Source organism: Pygocentrus nattereri, chromosome 17 (assembly GCF_015220715.1).
Source record: "Pygocentrus nattereri isolate fPygNat1 chromosome 17, fPygNat1.pri, whole genome shotgun sequence".
NCBI lineage: Eukaryota > Metazoa > Chordata > Actinopteri > Characiformes > Serrasalmidae > Pygocentrus > Pygocentrus nattereri.
The window spans coordinates 34,908,173-34,925,183 of NC_051227.1; the positions used below are offsets into that span (position 1 = coordinate 34,908,173).

The window sequence follows — 17,011 nt, forward strand, 5'->3', positions numbered from 1 at the left end:
ATGACTGTTTATATAAAAACCACACGAGTGTCATAGGTGGACATCAAGGAAAAAAAACGCAAATACAAGAAAGTACGGGGCCCTTTAATTACAATCGGCATAGTTTTAAAATTAGAATATTATATCGCACGATATAATTAACAATTTGTAACTATTACATAGAAACCTCAAGCACAAAAATGAGGTTTCATATACAGTGGAGATGATTAAATATTCCGCAATCGGGCCTGCACCAAGACAAAAATTCATTAATGTGCCTGTAATTACCCCCCATATTAGTGTAATTGAGCGACATATGAGCTGAGCTTGAGATCGGGAGAGCTGTAATTACAGCTGTGAATTAAAGCAGGCCTGTCTGTGAAGGATGCTCAGGCACTCCACAAGAATGAGCCATTTGAGGAGCAGCATGCGAGCTGTCAACAATCACTCTCACCAACAGCATTAAGCAACAGTGTTAAGCAACTGCATTAAGCGACAGAAGGAGAGATCTGGGACTATACTGTACATGCGAGTGTGCAAGTGCGGTTCTGTACGTGAGCTGTGACTCTAATTGCATTGTCAAGCGGCGCTGACGGAGGCTCCCATATGGAGCTCGCAGGGTTTGTTGACTCAAGTTCAGCTCTACAGCAATCTGCACCAAGCTGAAGCAAGCGCTTTGTTTACAGCCCTTCTCTAAACTCACGTTTTAGTTTACACAAAGGCGCAATCAACAAAGTGCAGCAAGTAGTGGAGCAGCAGCGCAGCAGAAGCCAGCTGGAATGAGCAGCAGAACACAGAGAGCGAGAGGGCCCCACGCTGTTCGTTAATGTGTGCTGTGATACTCGCATTTACTCAGCATTCAGTGCCGAGTGCCGCAGAACCACAACACGAAGACTTTGTGCAGCAAAGCATAGTGCTGGGTGGTACTGATACAATTCAATATTGGAACAGTTTCCAAATACTGTGACCCCCAAAAGTATTCAGACACTTTAATGACTGGTTCTTTGGGTTACTTCACAAAATCTCTTTTCCAGGGCAAAATCCTTTACGTAAGACTTTGTGTGGAGAAAACCTGGAGAAGAATTCCAACCAGGCTACTTAAGGCTAGTGGGAAAGCACAGAGATCGAAACTCCAAAGTCTGGGGCTGTTTTCCTTACAGTGGTGCTGGGGAGCTGGTGTTCACCGATGGGATCATGATCTCCGAAGTATACAAAGGCATTCTGTATAGAAACCTGTAGAAGTCTGCAAAGAATCTCATCAAACAATAATGCCTTTTGAAAATAATACTTTGATAAAAGAAAATGACAGCCGTGGAATGTTTAAAATGGGTACCACTTGGTTTTGTTTCCTCATACAATGAACTTACTACGTTCTTAAGCATGTCCAAATACTTTTGGGGCAGTGTCATTTCATAAGAAATTATTACATGTTACAATGTGAGAATTGTCTGGCCTACAAGTCTTCTAAGGCCAAACTAAACACAGCGGTGAGTAAAGCAAGGAGAAATGAGACTCTACACAGTGCTGTTGTCAGAAGAAAACCTTGTATCTCTTGTAAAACCTTGTATATTTGAAAATTTGCCTGTTGTCTATTGTGTGTTAATTTCATGATGAATGGACCAAAGGAAAAGGCCCAAAATGACCTGGAAAAAAAAATCTGGTTCCACTGACTTACATTAAAAGTAAAGTAGCCTTTTTCTTTTTCCTGTAAAAGCAATGCATGGCAACGTTTTTGAAGAAGGTAAGGTTCTTATTCACTTTACTGCTGGAGTTGCATCCAACAAATGCTGGTGTGGCTGATTGGACAAACAAACAGACAAATAAACGGTTAGATGAACATACAGCTTAGTTATGCTTGCTAGGTAAGCTTTCGCTTGGTTGTTAGCTTTTGCTTTGTAAGTTTTTCTGGCTTGAACAGACAAAGACTAATGGGGAACCCAGTTGTTAAAGCTTTGCTGGGGTGGGATAACATACATCGGCCTTGCGACTGGTGGGGATACTGCTTACTTATACATGGCCCAAGATCAGGACCGCCCAGTTGATATAGAGAGAAAAGAATTTTGCATCCATTTAGTGGACATCAGAAAGTTATGTATATTGTGTGGCTGCAAGAGCTAGATCAACCCTATTTAGAACAGAAACACAGCTTCCCTGGGGCTTTAAGTTTTCATGTTGATTTATGCCACATAGAGATAAAATCTTGACCACATTCTCTGTTATTAATTATGTTCATAAAGACCATAAGTAAATATGTATAAATGCGTCAGCCAGTATCAGAGGGTGGGCAGCATGGTCGCTAGTGCTGTCACCTCCGCCTTTAACCCATCCATGCAGTGAATCAGCACATACACTCTAGTGAGCACACACACACTAGGGGCCAGTGAGCACACTTGCCCAGAGTGGTGGGCAGCCCAATCCGCAGCGCCCAGGGAGCAGTTGGGGGTTAGGTGTCTTGCTCAAGGACACCTCAGTCATGTGCTGTTGGCTCTGGGGATCGAACCGGTGACCTTCTGGTCACGAGGCTGGTTCCCTAACCTCCAGCCCATGACTGCCCCTGGGTTATATTCCTCGTCCAAGCAATGGGGTTTACATTTTCTGGTTGCTCTGGTTGCTCTTGGTGCTCTGATTTTCTCCCACAGTCCAAAGATGCGCTGGCAGGCGAACTGGAGATGCTAAATCGGCCCTAGTTGTGAATGTGTAGGTCTGTGTCTCTGCCATTTGGGTGATGGACTGGCGACCTGTGTTTTCTGACTTCCACCCAATGAGCTCTGGGATAGGCTCCAGCACCCCCCATGACCCAGCAGGATAAGCAGCTTAAAATCGTGTATGTGGTATCAGAAGGTTACTGGATGTGCAAGATGTCAGAGAGCAGCATATTCCTTTTCAGAATATTCATCACACAGACTTTTTCAGCTGCAAAATGAAATGCCGGCCAATGGAACAGTAACTTGAGGGCAAATCTGCCTCCACTCTGTCCAGTCCACCACAGGTTCTTAGATGTCTCCAGGCTCTTATGTAACATGTTTTTCTTTGCCTGTGTGTGCTGGAGGTGTTCAGCAAAAAGTTTCTCTCCCCGACAACGACAGGAAATGTCTTCTCCGGGAGTAACGCTGCCTGAGAATGCCAAAATAAACGCCTGCCCTGGTGTCAGCCACACGAGACAGGGAAGGAGCTGATGAAGGAAGAGGAGGTAAACAGCGATCTGGCTCTTCCATCCACAGTCAGACTTTGGGGGCCATTTGGTTTCCAGAGCCATTACTTTTTTATAAAATAACAAAAACCTCTCAGTCTAGGCCTCAGTAGACAAGAACATGTGAAATGCTTTTGCAGTGTCGTTGTCCCGCTGACTGTGCTTCGGGTCAGCCAGCAGGAGTGAAGGCTTTGTGGTACAGGAGAGCAGGCTGGAGGGACAGAATCCCTTTCTCCATGCTTGACACCTTGAAAAACGTGTGGCCAATGGGAACATAACACCCGTCATGGCTCCAGGATGAGAAAAGGCCTAGAGCCTGTGTCCTACTTTATGGGCTGCAGGCCAGAGGGCCTCTCTCTTTCTCTTTCTCACTCGGTCATTCTTTTTCTGCTTATCCCCTTCAAACACTCAAACACACAAAAAACTTGTTTCACTTATTTTTCACCATTTTACATTTGATATTGTAGATACATACATTTGCAATATAGCTAAAGGTGTGTTTGGGTAGTTGCTTGAGTATGAATATTAGTGTCTCTTGGAAATGGTGTCTGTAAGTTTGGAAAGATGGAAGAATTAAAGTGAGAGTAGGTGCACAAAAATAAAGAGTGGACAAATTAAACACTGACAGATTTGATACTATCCTCAGCGTTGGATGTTTTTTGTGTAATTTGTGCAATACGTTATTCATTCATTCATTTTCTAAGCCGCTTCTCCCTCAGGATCGCAGGGTGCAATATGGTAAATGTATTTAATTAATATGTTATGAGTAACTTGTATTGATTCAAATCTGAATAAACACAACGGTGGTCTCTGACATTTTTCTATATTCTTGTACATGTAATAGGAATTTCAAGCTATAAATTATAACCTTAAGCTCAGTAACTAAAAACAGTGTATTCCTTTCCGTTCAAAGAAAACCATATAGGTTTTGTAATAAGCACTTTACAAAGTTACAAGCACAAATTTTATAGCTCCTGACCAAGCAGATCAGATTGCTTCGGATTTCCTACAAAGTCAGGACATTTTTGTCCACAAACACACACCCCATTATCGACAGGGCCCAACTCCTCTGCCATTGCTCCACTTGCCCAGCCCACTCAATTAGCTAATCTCATTTATTTGTCATTTTATCTCTATCCTCACCCTCTCACTTTTTACAGACAGACATCATTTCACACAGGCCACTTGTTCAGTTTACATCAGATGAGTGGTGGTCAGCAGCAGCTGGAGAATTAAAAGTAGTGAGTTTCTTCACTTCTACTGCATCTATAATAAATACCACATTCATGGAGTGCACTCAATCACACACTGGTCATGGTCCACTGTGTGTCGCCTCACACAATAACATGCCACATTGCGCACAGCGATGGATAAAAACAGCATTCTCAAACATGTAATGATGACAAGGCTGGAGGCTGCGCTTTATTCCATTTTCTATCATTATTGATCAGCTGCAAAATTTCATTTAGAGCTCAGAATAAGCAAAAAGGGATTCCTTGTAAGGATTGGCGGCGCCCAAGATCGATAGCCAGTGGATTAGATCTAAACAAGCGCAAGCTATTCAGATATTGAATAGAATGGCCAGGGTAAGGGTGCTAGATAAGAGAGGAGCTGAGAGGTTGCCAAGGGCCAGAGTGGAACACAGCTCTGCTGTGGAGAGACTCTGCGTTGCACTAGAGCAGCTCCCTAAAGCCGTACGAGTGCATTTCATCACTTCATCTCACCCTGATTTACTCATGTCAGAACCGTATGGCGTCCACCTTCTGTCTTCTCTACTTCTACTCCTGCTGTTCTGCTTCTTTTTTCCGATCTGCACCACTCTGTCTCTCTCCCCTCCTTTTTGTCTGCTTCTGTCTTTCGCCATCATTTCCCATCACATTTTCTCTCTTTTACACACAGGCGGCCTGTCTCTCATAATCGCCCTGTTCTTCCTCCCCCCTGTTCCCCAGCTTTGATGTAGGGAGCAGCGTGGTGGAACGTCTGAAGGTGTGTGGGTGGGTGTTTGTTTAGGGATGAGCAAAATGGTCTTAACTTTGTAGTGTGCTTTAAAAAAAAAAAGCATTTCATTTGCTTAAAACGGAATGAGCAAAACCATTTCTTTTGATTACTGAAGATAAAGGAATAAAGTTAAAGTAACGTTTTTTAACCTCAAGTCTGCCTGACGCATCTACCATACAGCTGATTAACACATCAATACTTTCAACATTTTCGACTGTTCTAAAAAAAGAGGACAAAAAAACACGCTAAAACATCTTGCCCATTGGATTCTAAGCTACAGATAACTTAAACCTGGATAAATGGCTCCAGGATGTAGGTCCATATGTTTTTCTTATAATTTCATCAGTTCTTAGAATCAATTTCTGAGCTGTTTATAAGTGTTTATGTTGGTTGAACTGCAGACAAAACACAGCTAGAGTGGCTGGTGATGTCACTAGTGTTCCATAGATTGTGGATCATTATGTTGCAGTGCATGCTGGGGATTGTAGTGCAGCATAATGTGAAATCAGCTAACATTAACAGAAAACTAAAGTAATATTGTGGGTTTAGGTTTGACCGCTGGGATAGGCTCCAGCACACCCCCCCCGTGACCCTGAGGGAGAAGCAGCTTAGAAAATGGATGGATGGATGGATGAATGGATGGATGGGTTTAGGTTTACGCCACGGGCCTGATGTGGCCCACAGGCCTCGCATTTAACATATGGGTTCTAAATATGGCAGACGGAGATTATGCTGAAAAACACTGGAGCATTCCTATAAGGTTGGGATTAGGTTTAGGGTTCAGGGTCTTAATTTCTATTACATATAGACAGTCATATACAGATGGGTGACTAACAAAAACATCTTCGAAAACGTGTTGGGCCACCACAAGCTGCCAGAACACTCTGGCATAGACTCTCTAAATCTATGAAACCTTTTTTTTTCCCCCCACAAAAGATATTCCTTCGATTGGTGTTTTAATGACGATGGTGGAGACCTCTAACACGTCAGTCCAACAGGTCCTCAACTCACTTGAGATACCATATGATTTTCATACTCATCAAAACATTCAGTGGCCCCTTGTGCCCTGTGAAAGGGGTACTGTCATTCTAAAATAGAAATGTTTCATCATAGGATAAAGGTGATCAGTCAATAGGTTACAGACTGTATTGATTTGAAGTGACCCTTCCTACTAAGGGGACAATGGATCCAAACCAAGGCAGTAAAATGTTCTCACAGCATGAGAGAGCTACCCAACCCCTTCACTGTAGGGGTCAAGCCATCCTGTATCACTCTCTTGATGTCAGCCACACATGCACTCTCCCACTTGTGGAGAATATGGTGACTCTTCTGACCATATCATTGTTCACTTGTCTCTGTAGAGCAGTTCCTATGACCTTTATACCACTGAACTCCCAAATGTGCGGTCGTCTTTGTAATAAGAGGTTTATGCACTGAAGCCCCTCTATAACATTCCTCTCTAAGTAGTTGAAGATGGACTGTCCTTGCTAACATAGTCTGATCACGTCCTGCACTGACATTCTCAGTTACTCTTTTGTTCTTTGCATCACAGTCATTGAATGTGTGCGTTCGACCGTGGTTCCCAACTCTATTGACTGATGTCTTTTCCAAAGACCTAAATGCAGATGTCACTTTAGTCACTGTTCCTATTGAAACACTAGCCAGTTGAGCAGTCTTTATGACTGAAGCTCCTGTCATCCGTGCTCTAATAATAAATGCTCTTTCAAAGTTACTTAGATCTTTTCCTCTTACCTTCTCCATCCAAATTCGAGGTCAACTGGGCCTGCTCACTACTTTTATACATGCTTTGACTAAGTATGGTTCATATGTATGTATGTATAATGTTATATGTCCCCATGTCCTGACCAGTTATAAAAACAAACATGTGCAAGTGTGGTTGTATCCTATGCTAGAAGCTTCCGCAGAGGTATTGCAGGTATTGCATCTAGGCTAATAGCACACCTGCTGCTATTGATTCTTCCAACTGTTCTTCCAAAAGAGGCATGAATAGCAGCACCTATTAGCGATGTGAGCAGGGGGAGGAGGTTTGTGGTGTTTATGTGTGTGTGTGTGTGTGTAGAAGCGTGTGTGAATGCCCTACTGGGACACCACATTAATGTTTGCTCAGATCGTGCCAAAGCAGCTCCATCCGGCCTGTGGCCAATGCAGAGATCAGTGTGTCACCTTGGGTTGGGGGAAGGCTTTGATTAATGGCGCACGGGCCTTTAAAAAATAAAAGAACTATTGGATTCCCAGCGCTGCTGTGTACTTTAACTCAGGGTGTTATTGGTGTGAATTAGATAGAAGTCACAATCAGTGGGAGCGCGGGATTGGGAAGGAAAGCATCACATTTATCAGCTGCTTCAGACAGCGGCACACCATCTGCTCCAGAGCAAGACAATCCTACAGATCTGGGGATGCAGAAAGTGTTTTAAGTGGGGGGTGTTGAAATCTTTAGCAGTATATATTTACTATGTATGATGTAGACCACGAAAGCGAACCTTCAGGCCCTCCTAGGCTTTCAGAGAAGGCTGAGTGATTTCTGAAAACTAAAAATACATTTGAATTTTTAAATAGATCTGTATTTAAACTTTGCAAGTATTACAGTATTACTAGTGTTTCCTTGTTAAATTTGGATGGAAACAAAAGCATTCAATTCTTCAAATTCACAGTGGAAAATTGGCAAATCAGAAACTGTTTTTCTCTGTGGTATCAAGATAGCTTTAATCAAGTGAGCTCTCCTATTGGTTAGGACTTCGAGAGTTGAAGAGTAGTCCTAATGTGTAAGATGAGCTGTTAGCATAATTACAAAAAAGTGACAGGAATCAGCCAATCATGTGAGAAAAAACATTACTGTAGGCTTTCTGGACGTCCCAGATGGGTCTCTGACTGTGAATTTGAGCGGCAGCCTAAACAGGTTTTGCCACTATATTTTTGGATAATAATTTAAACAACATGCATGAAACAGAATGCACCAGAACATGCTAGACTGTGATAAAAGATGACCAACACGTATGTTCTCGCTCTTAGAACAAAACCTTGTATCTCTCAAAAAGCAACTTCACAGGCAACAGAAAAAAACATTGTTACTTTTCAATGCAAATTAAAAGTAACAAGATTTTATTCTAAGCCATTTTGTAGAAAGTCAACCATTTGTCTCTGAATGATGACACAATGTAAGGAACAGCTGGCATTTTCAAATTCTGTAAAAAAACAAAAACAATATGCAGATATAATCAACACAGCAACCACTGATGTACACCCTACTGTCACTGCTCTCTTCTCCCTGGACAAACACTGTCTATATATTTTCAGACAAACACTGGGCACCATGCTGGGCATCGACCAATACTGTTGCTAATAAGGAGTGCGAAACCTGCTAGTGTTACGCCACATGAGGTTTAAAGGGGTAGCCCTTGACATCTGACTGGCCACCTAGGATGCCAGACCAAAATGTCTGTCATGTCCTTGGCTTCCACCTTGCTGTGGCATGTGTTTGTATTTTTCAAAGAACACTTGTTTTGCTATCAGCACACCTCTTGTTATCCTGCCACCCCCCACCCCCCCCCCCCCCCCCCCCCACCCCCCCACTGCGCACATTCACTTTGAGAGTACATTTTGTCTGTTTGTGTTGTCTTAAACCCTTTGAGTGGCCGGGTCCCCACCAGCATTCCCAAAGTTTTATTACACATTTCTATAACCTAAGAATAGCTCACCTACTTTGCATTAGAGCCCCTGTAGTTACTGACTAATAAGACATAGTATGTAATAAGCTTGGGATTTTAAGGGGTTAAGAGGAAAGTGTGTTCACTACCGGTAATCTGCAGAACAATTGTCCAACCTCTCTTTACCGGCCACACCACCTCCCCACCTCCCGACCCCTCTAACCCCACTCACACAATGATATTGCCACCCTGCTGAAACTCCCTGCCAGCCCTTTGCCACCCTTGGGAGTATTTTTTGAGATCTGCATCAAGCTACACACATATTTGTAGTGGGAGATTATTACAGTGGTTGACAAAAACATGGATGGGAGCGGGAGATAATTATGTTGGCTGAAAATCTGAAGCAGTTGAGTCAACATTAGGCTGCGCTGGGGCTTTAACCAACAATTGTGGAGCGAAGCAATTCACTTCACTCTAAAATGCAGTTAACTTTACCAGTGTAAACACAAACATTTATAAATAACAAACAATCATTTATGCACAAAGGAGTCTGTGCTGATATTTTTCTGTTACTGTTACCCCTACATGCCTGTCCCTGTACGGATCCCCTTAATCTGTGTGTGTGTGTGTGAGTGTGTGTTTGTATATATATGTTATATATATATATATATATATACATACATATATATACACATATATATATATATATATATATATATATATATACATATATATATATATATATATATATATATATATGGATTACACTATACTTTCCCATTATCAATGCTGCATATACACACACACACACACACACACACACACACACACACACATATATATATATATATATATATATATATATATATATATATATATATATGTGTGTGTGTGTGTGTGTGTGTGTGTGTATATATATATCATGTGTTTCATATCCGGATAATGTTCCGATTTTCCATTTACATGTGGCCACATAAATGCGCCTCTGATAGACAGATCCAAATTCAATTTGCAGCAGTGCTGCCTTTGCTACATAATTCCCATAGTTCATGCTTCTCCTGCAGAACTCTCTTCTGGAATCTTCTGAGACAGTGCCATGGCAGAAATGTTGTTCTATGCGGTTATGTGTTTTATAAGAACTAAAGGGAGAAACCCTGTCGTCATAAAAACCCTTCATTTTTATGACACTTACGGTGTTAGGCGACAGGAGCTGTTGTAGGCAGCTTTATGCTGTTGTGTGCAGTTTAATTCTCACAATGTAGCTCCATGTGGGAGAAGTAAATACTACATATGCGGCTTAACAAAAAACAGATTTCCACTGGCTGAACTGCGTCTCTAACGTGTCCCAAACTGCCTCCTGATGTGTCTGAGTCATGGATTACACTATGCTTTCCCTTTATCAATGCTGCATATACAAAGTGTGAAGATGGACTTTGGACAGTAGATAAAATGTCTATATTTATGTTGTAGACATAAGAACCCCTGGTTCTCCTTTCACCACTACTGTAAAGAAATATCTTTACTAAGTTTCTCTACAGTGAATTATTTCACATTAAACCTCTGGAAGACCATGTTTACATCTCAATACTGAATCACGCAGAAATGTTTGGAATTTCACTTCAGGAGCATGAAAAACATACATTCAAGCAAGTGTGTCCCAACTTTTGACTGGTACTGTATTTCTCTCTCTCTCTCTCTCTCTCTCTCTCTCTCTCTCTCTCTCTCTCCCTCTCTTTAGAAGCTGCTGACCGTATGGCTGGCAGCAGGGCTCTGTGGAGGTAGTGGTGTGTGAGGTGAGGGCAGTATCTGTGCAGCAGAGTCAGCGACTTGTCCTCACCAAGTGCACACGGTACATGATGCTAATCCCCAGAGTCATGAAGGGCTTGGAGAAATCAATGACCTTCTCCCTCTCGGCTGTGATGGTCAAGCCAGCCACAGCCAGGTCAGCCTTCTGTAACACAAAAAAACATTCACACATGCAGACACATTCACACGAGCATACACAAACAACAGCTGTTAGCAGAGACGTGACACTTGGGTCACACCAGTGAAATACGAACAACAACCGTTAAGTGGAGAAGAAAAGGTCATGAGCATCAAAATCTAAGTGTCAGAAACCTGTTTATTTAACACGAGTCTAGACTTACATTTTTTATAGTATTTAAAGGTAATTAAATAACGAATGTACATCAAGTTACATTTACATTCTATATCAAAAGGTTCAAGTTTGTACTTGAGACTTTTTTACTTTTGAAATTGTTTTTTTCTTAAAAACTAAACAAGACCTCAATACCTTGTGCCTACACATTCACCAGCAGTGATATCAGAAAGCCCTACATTATAGGTGCCGTTTTGACTGCAGGCCATCTGTTGCTATAGAATTTGTCAGACCCTCTGCTTCATCCATCAATGTAAAATGACCACAAAGTTCACCATTCTCAGTGACACTGACAGTAATGCCATGTGGTACTTTTATTGCCCATTATACTAGAAACACTATTGTTCCTCTTTTTTCCATGCACAACTGTTAGTCCATGTATTCTATTTGGGAACCGTGACAGACAAGAACATCAGTTTTGACAACAACCCAGAGGCAATGAGTAAAAATCCAATCATAACTACTTATTTATTTATGCATTTGATTATTTTTTTAAATACTGCCTCTGTTGTATATCCTTGTCCTTATTGTTCACTTAGTTGACTATATGTTGTGTGGGTCTGTAGTTTGAGTGCTCTTTGACTATAGATTAATAATGTTTGTGTAAACACGTAAAGCTCACAATGCTCTAAACCAGTGATTCTCAAACTGGGGGGAGGTCATAAGATGGTTGCCAAAAAAAAAGATGTATGGGCCTCTTTAAAGCATCTTTCCATTTAACACCCCATACCAACGAAATCTTGTCATCATTACATGCTAAAACAGTGTCTGTATCAGTGAAAGTGTAAAAACAGTGGCTGTTGTCTACAGTAACCTGGCTTACATCACTGTCTTATAAATATTACATGACTGTTAGCTTCCTGCACTACAAAACATCCATATTCCTCGAACTGGCTTGGCAGAAAAAAGTCTGCCCCTCAAACAAGACCTGATTTCTGTCTGTTAGCATTATTTGGCTTATAAAGTAAACATGCTATATTGTACAGAATGACTGAGTTGCTAAAGAGCTGTTAGATGTTTGCAAGCATCTCCACACATTTTCAAGCCAGAAGAGATTTTTGTGTTTTGTTTATTTATCGCCACCAATACCATGTTCTATCATATTGCTGCTGTCGGAAGAAAACCTTGTATCTCCATTTTTGACGTTTTTCAGTTTTTAATATAATTTGAAAATGCCTGTTCGTCTTTACATTGCGTGTAAATTTCATGATGAATGGACCAAAAGAAACGGCCCAAAATTGCTCCGAAAGATGTCTGTTTCCATTGACTTCCATTAAAATTAAAGTAGGTTTTTTTCTGCTCCTGTAAAGTTGCTATTTTGGAGATACGAGGTTTTCTTCCGACAGCAGCGATATGTTCCATAGTCATTGTGTTTGATAATGTTACCAGGAGAGTGCAAGAGCTGAGATATGCTCTAAAAGACATTTGTACATTTGAATGAGCATTTTTTCATTGAATGTGACGTATGGTACACCATGTTTGTCATGTGGTCCCTCTCGATTGATGGAGGGTGTAGCTCGTGTAGCAACAGACAGGGAATAGTCAGTAACTGTAAATCTACAGAGTTCACCTATGTAGGTGTTTCTGTTAAAATGGCCAACAAGTGTGGATGCAAGGGGTGAGGAATTGAGGGATGGAGGACAGCACAGTGATTGTCCTGCTCTTGCACTCCAACCAAGCCTAGTAATTAACTGATGAGTTCAATCAGGTGTGCTTGAGCAGGAAAATCACCAAACTGTGCAGAAATCTGGCCCTCCAGGACTGGAGTTCCTCATGTCTGAGAAACAAGGCACGGACACCTACCAGTGTATCTCATTTTCAGCCAAAAACAAGTGTCTTGACTGAACATTTCAAATCTGTACTTTCAGTGAGGACCTATGGCTAAGTCTATGTTTCAAGCCTCATTGGTCAATCGCTCAGTTCTGATCTTTCCAACTTGATGGTTCGCATTCATGTACACTCTCAGAAATAAAGGTATCAAACTGTCACTGTGGCCGTACGCCTCTTGTCACCGGGGTGGGACCCTCCAGGGTATATCTCAGTCCCTTTAATCAGGGAACTAAAAAAGGTAGTATAACCCATTGAAATTATATCTTCTAAGATGTATTGACTCCACACACCTTGTCTCATCTCCAGGCTTTTTCATTCTATCATTCTGTTTTAAAACATTAGGTTATGAAAAAAAAACACAAATATGTACTTTTTCACTGGGAAAAACTTATTTAAGGTACACAGTTTGACTTAAAACCACTGCTGCACCTTTAAGGGAACATCTACATTGTTTGTACCTTAATAAACTGTAAGTAGGTGATTCAAATCTGTCATTAACGTAAACAAATCTATGTCCTGAATCGACCCGCTTAACCTGTAACGTCACATGAATGAACCATATGTGCCATGAACAACAAACAAACTAACCAGCAGGACAAGCCTTCACCATGAAGTTGATGAACAGCTCTGAGCTATTCATTATAAGAGCAAAATGAAGGTGAAAAAGGTTCAGAAGCAGTGCTTAATCTTCAGCTACATTAACACTGAACGATGTACGATGGAAAACAAAAAAAACAAGAATTCTTATCAGCCCATTCTGACCTTGCATAGCCACAAATCAGATGAATCATACATGTATCTGATCATGCACCACACATGGAAGTATCCCAGACCTGATTTGAAAAGATCAGGTTTGAGGGCCCACACCGCTCAAAAAATCGGATTGGACCATTTCAGTTTGGTCTATGAACTATGAGCCTGAGAGGGATAAAAACCTAGCTGGCTATAACCACTTGTATTACATTGGCAACTGAGCACTGCAGACTGTGTGGAGTGGAGCGGAGAGAGAAGACGGAGAGAGAGGTGTGTTTGGGGCGAAGGGCAGGTTGTCATGACAAATCACTTGACACAGTGTCCAGCCCTGGCGGGCATGGAGTGCTGGCTGGGTCCGACTAATCAAACAGCACTGAAAAGTGCATCTGCGAGGGATTTTCCACTCCCATGGGAGCGGACGCAAGCCTCCACTGCAGGTATAAGCGGATTGTGGAGCTTGTAAATGAAAGGCAGCATCTGCACTACAGATAGCTTTCATTGTTTCAGACTCCTAGCCTGCGGATTGGACAGGAGGAGAAAGATGGTCCTTGTTGGCATGGAGAGCTACCCATTGTTGGAGAACCAAGCAGTGGTTTGATCGTAAGCAAATGGGCATAATGGATATATAGACTGGCCTCGAGACTTAGCTGAAGGATAGAGAGAAAAGCCCAGAAATCCATCTCCTCTGACAAACTAAAAGGCTTTTCCACACCAAACATGATTTATTTGAACAGTAACCTTTGAACAAATAGAAATAAAGAAATAAGCAATACATTAAATTGATGTGTGTTAGTCTGCTCAGTAATTACAGTTACTATAGGACACTATAGATTATCACAGTATAGCTGCACTTTCTAAGTTTTTTTATGTTTTTAACTGAAAGCAGTAGCTTTATTAAGTCAGGAGAAAGAAAATAAAACAAGCAGAAATATGCTGTGCGTGCCTGTTGAGAGTCACCCTGTAAAGCCTGAAATAATTTAAAGGTCAGAGTTTTTTTGAAATATGTCACAAGTCTTCATTAAACAGAAGATCAGGCTCCGATGTAAAATCAACATTATATTGATACAGATTTGATGACAATAGCAGATCATTCGCTAATGTCCTCAGGTGTTTTTTGCCAAGATAAATGTAATATAAGCAACTTTTTTGTCTGGCTTAGGCCTGGTCATTTAAAATGTGCCTTGGTAAAAGCCAGTTCTCTCAAATGGGAAAGAATGTGGGAAATGAAAGGACAACTTGCTTCCAGTAGTGGTAAATTTTGCTTCATCTGGATAAACTTTGACCAAGAATTTCGTAAAAAGGCAATAGACAAAATGTAGTCAACAAAATGTTGCTTGTCACTCTCAGTTGTTATTTATATAGTTAACTAACTGGAATTAGCCATTCACTGAACTATTTGTTCCCTCCAAAGGTACATCACATCAGGACTAAACATACTCCCCAGATTTTTGCTCCAGTCTTGTGAAGAAAATAATGAGGTGACAGTCCAGTGTGACCACAGCTTAAGACTTTTGCCAAGTACTGTATGGATATTAAGGATTTTATCCCTTCGCCTATTCAATATTTTCAAACTTATGCAGGCAAAATGGCCACATTCAACCAATCACTGTTGTTCCTGGTGTTGACATGTTGGCAACATGGCTAGTCACTACTCTAACTCTACTGGCTCCCTGCAGGTTCTTCTGCTTCGTGTGGGGCTAGCATCTGCAAAAATGACTCAAACTAGGTAATGGACAGCAGAAAGCTCATTATAAAGTTTCAGCTTCTCAACAAGCTGCTGAAACTCTCAAACCTTTTGCTTTTTCAAAATGGTACTCTAAATCAGCAAAAAAGGGTATCTGCATCATTTGAGGCAGGCATTCTTCTAGAGTACTGTACAAGAGTCACTTCATTTATTTATTTTCATATCTGCCCTTAAGTTATTAATTTCTATCAGGAGATATTTCTGATGAGATTAGATATAAAATAATCTACTTGCAAAGGGAAGAGGAAAGTCAAAGAAAAAAAAAAGGGAAAAAAATCAATTATCATTTTCGTCATCATCATCATTCTTAACCACTTAATCCAGATAGGGTCACAACAGCAGTTGGGAGAGCAGCGAATCCCAGATGACCCTATCCCCCGCAACTTCCTTCAGCTCATTCCCAGGGACCACGAGCCGTTCCCAGAAGGCCAACTTGGAGATGTAATCCCTCCAGTGGGTCTTAGGACAACCCCGGGGTCTTAACCCGGTAGGCTGTGCCTGGTACACCCCCACCGGGAGGCATCCAGTGGGCATCAAAATCAGATGCCCGAACCACCTGAGCTGGCTCCTCTAAATGCGGAGGAGTAGCAGCTCTACTCCGAGCTCCTCCAGGATGACCAAGCTCCTCACCCTATCAAATAGAATGTAGCCCGCCACCCTGCGAAGAAAGCTCATTTCCGCCGCTTGTATTTGCGATCTCATTCTTTCGGTCATTACCCACAGCTCATGACCATAGGTGAGGGTCGGGATGTAGACCGACCAGTAAACAGAGAGCTTTGCCTTATGGTTCAGCTCCCTCTTCACCACTACAGTCTGGTACAGTGACCGCATTACTGCTGCTGCCTTTCCCAGCCTGCAGCTGATCCCACGATCCCTCTTCCCATTACTCGTGAACAAGACCCCAAGATATTTAAACTCCTCTACCTGGGACAAGTCCTTTCCCCATTACCTTGAGTGGGCTTGCCATCCTTTTCTGGGCTAAGACCATGGACTCAGACTTGGAGGTGCTGATCTGCATACGAACCACTTCACACAAAGAACAGCATCGTCTACAAATAGCAGAGATGCCACCCACTGGCCTCCACACATAATGCCCTCCTGACCTTGGCTATGCCTTGACACCCTGTCCATGAATATCACGAACAGGAGTGGAGACAGGGCACAACCCTGCCAACGCTAATAATGAAAGGGTCCGACTTAATGCTGAGTATACGAACACAGCTCTCACTCTGGGAGTACAGAGATCGAATGACCCAGAGTAGTAACCCTGGTACCCCATACTCTCGGAGGACAAGATATCTCGGGGAACCCAGTCATAAGCCTTCTCCAAATCCACAAAACACATGTAGAATGGGTTGGCAAACTCCCATGCCCCCTCAGCAATCCGCGAGAGGGTGAAAAGCTGGTCTATGGTTCCACGGCCGGGACGGAATCCACATTGTTCCTCCTAATCTGAGGTTCAACTATCAGTCGGAGTCTCCTTTCCAGCACCTTGGCATAGACTTTCCCAGGGAGGCTGAGCAGTGTGATACCCCGATAGTTGGCACACACCCTCCGATCACCTTTTTTTAAAATGGGGACCACCAGCCCAGTCTGCCAGTCCAAGGGTACTGTTCCTGAGGTCCATGCAATATTGCAGAGGCACGTCAGCCGCAACAGCCCCACAATATGCAGAGCCTTAAGCATCTCCGGAT

At 42.1% G+C, this 17,011-nt stretch overlaps 1 protein-coding gene across 2 annotated transcripts in view; it reads right to left on the reverse strand.

The window, feature by feature from the left end:
• grik4 (glutamate receptor, ionotropic, kainate 4) overlaps positions 1 to 17,011 on the reverse strand; it is a 598,764-nt gene that overhangs the window by 17,754 nt on the left and 563,999 nt on the right. For both annotated transcript variants that reach the window (XM_037546764.1, XM_037546765.1), the window contains one exon: positions 10,670 to 10,783. In XM_037546764.1, the coding sequence (XP_037402661.1) occupies positions 10,670 to 10,783 (114 nt within the window). The remainder of the gene's footprint in view (positions 1 to 10,669; positions 10,784 to 17,011) is intronic.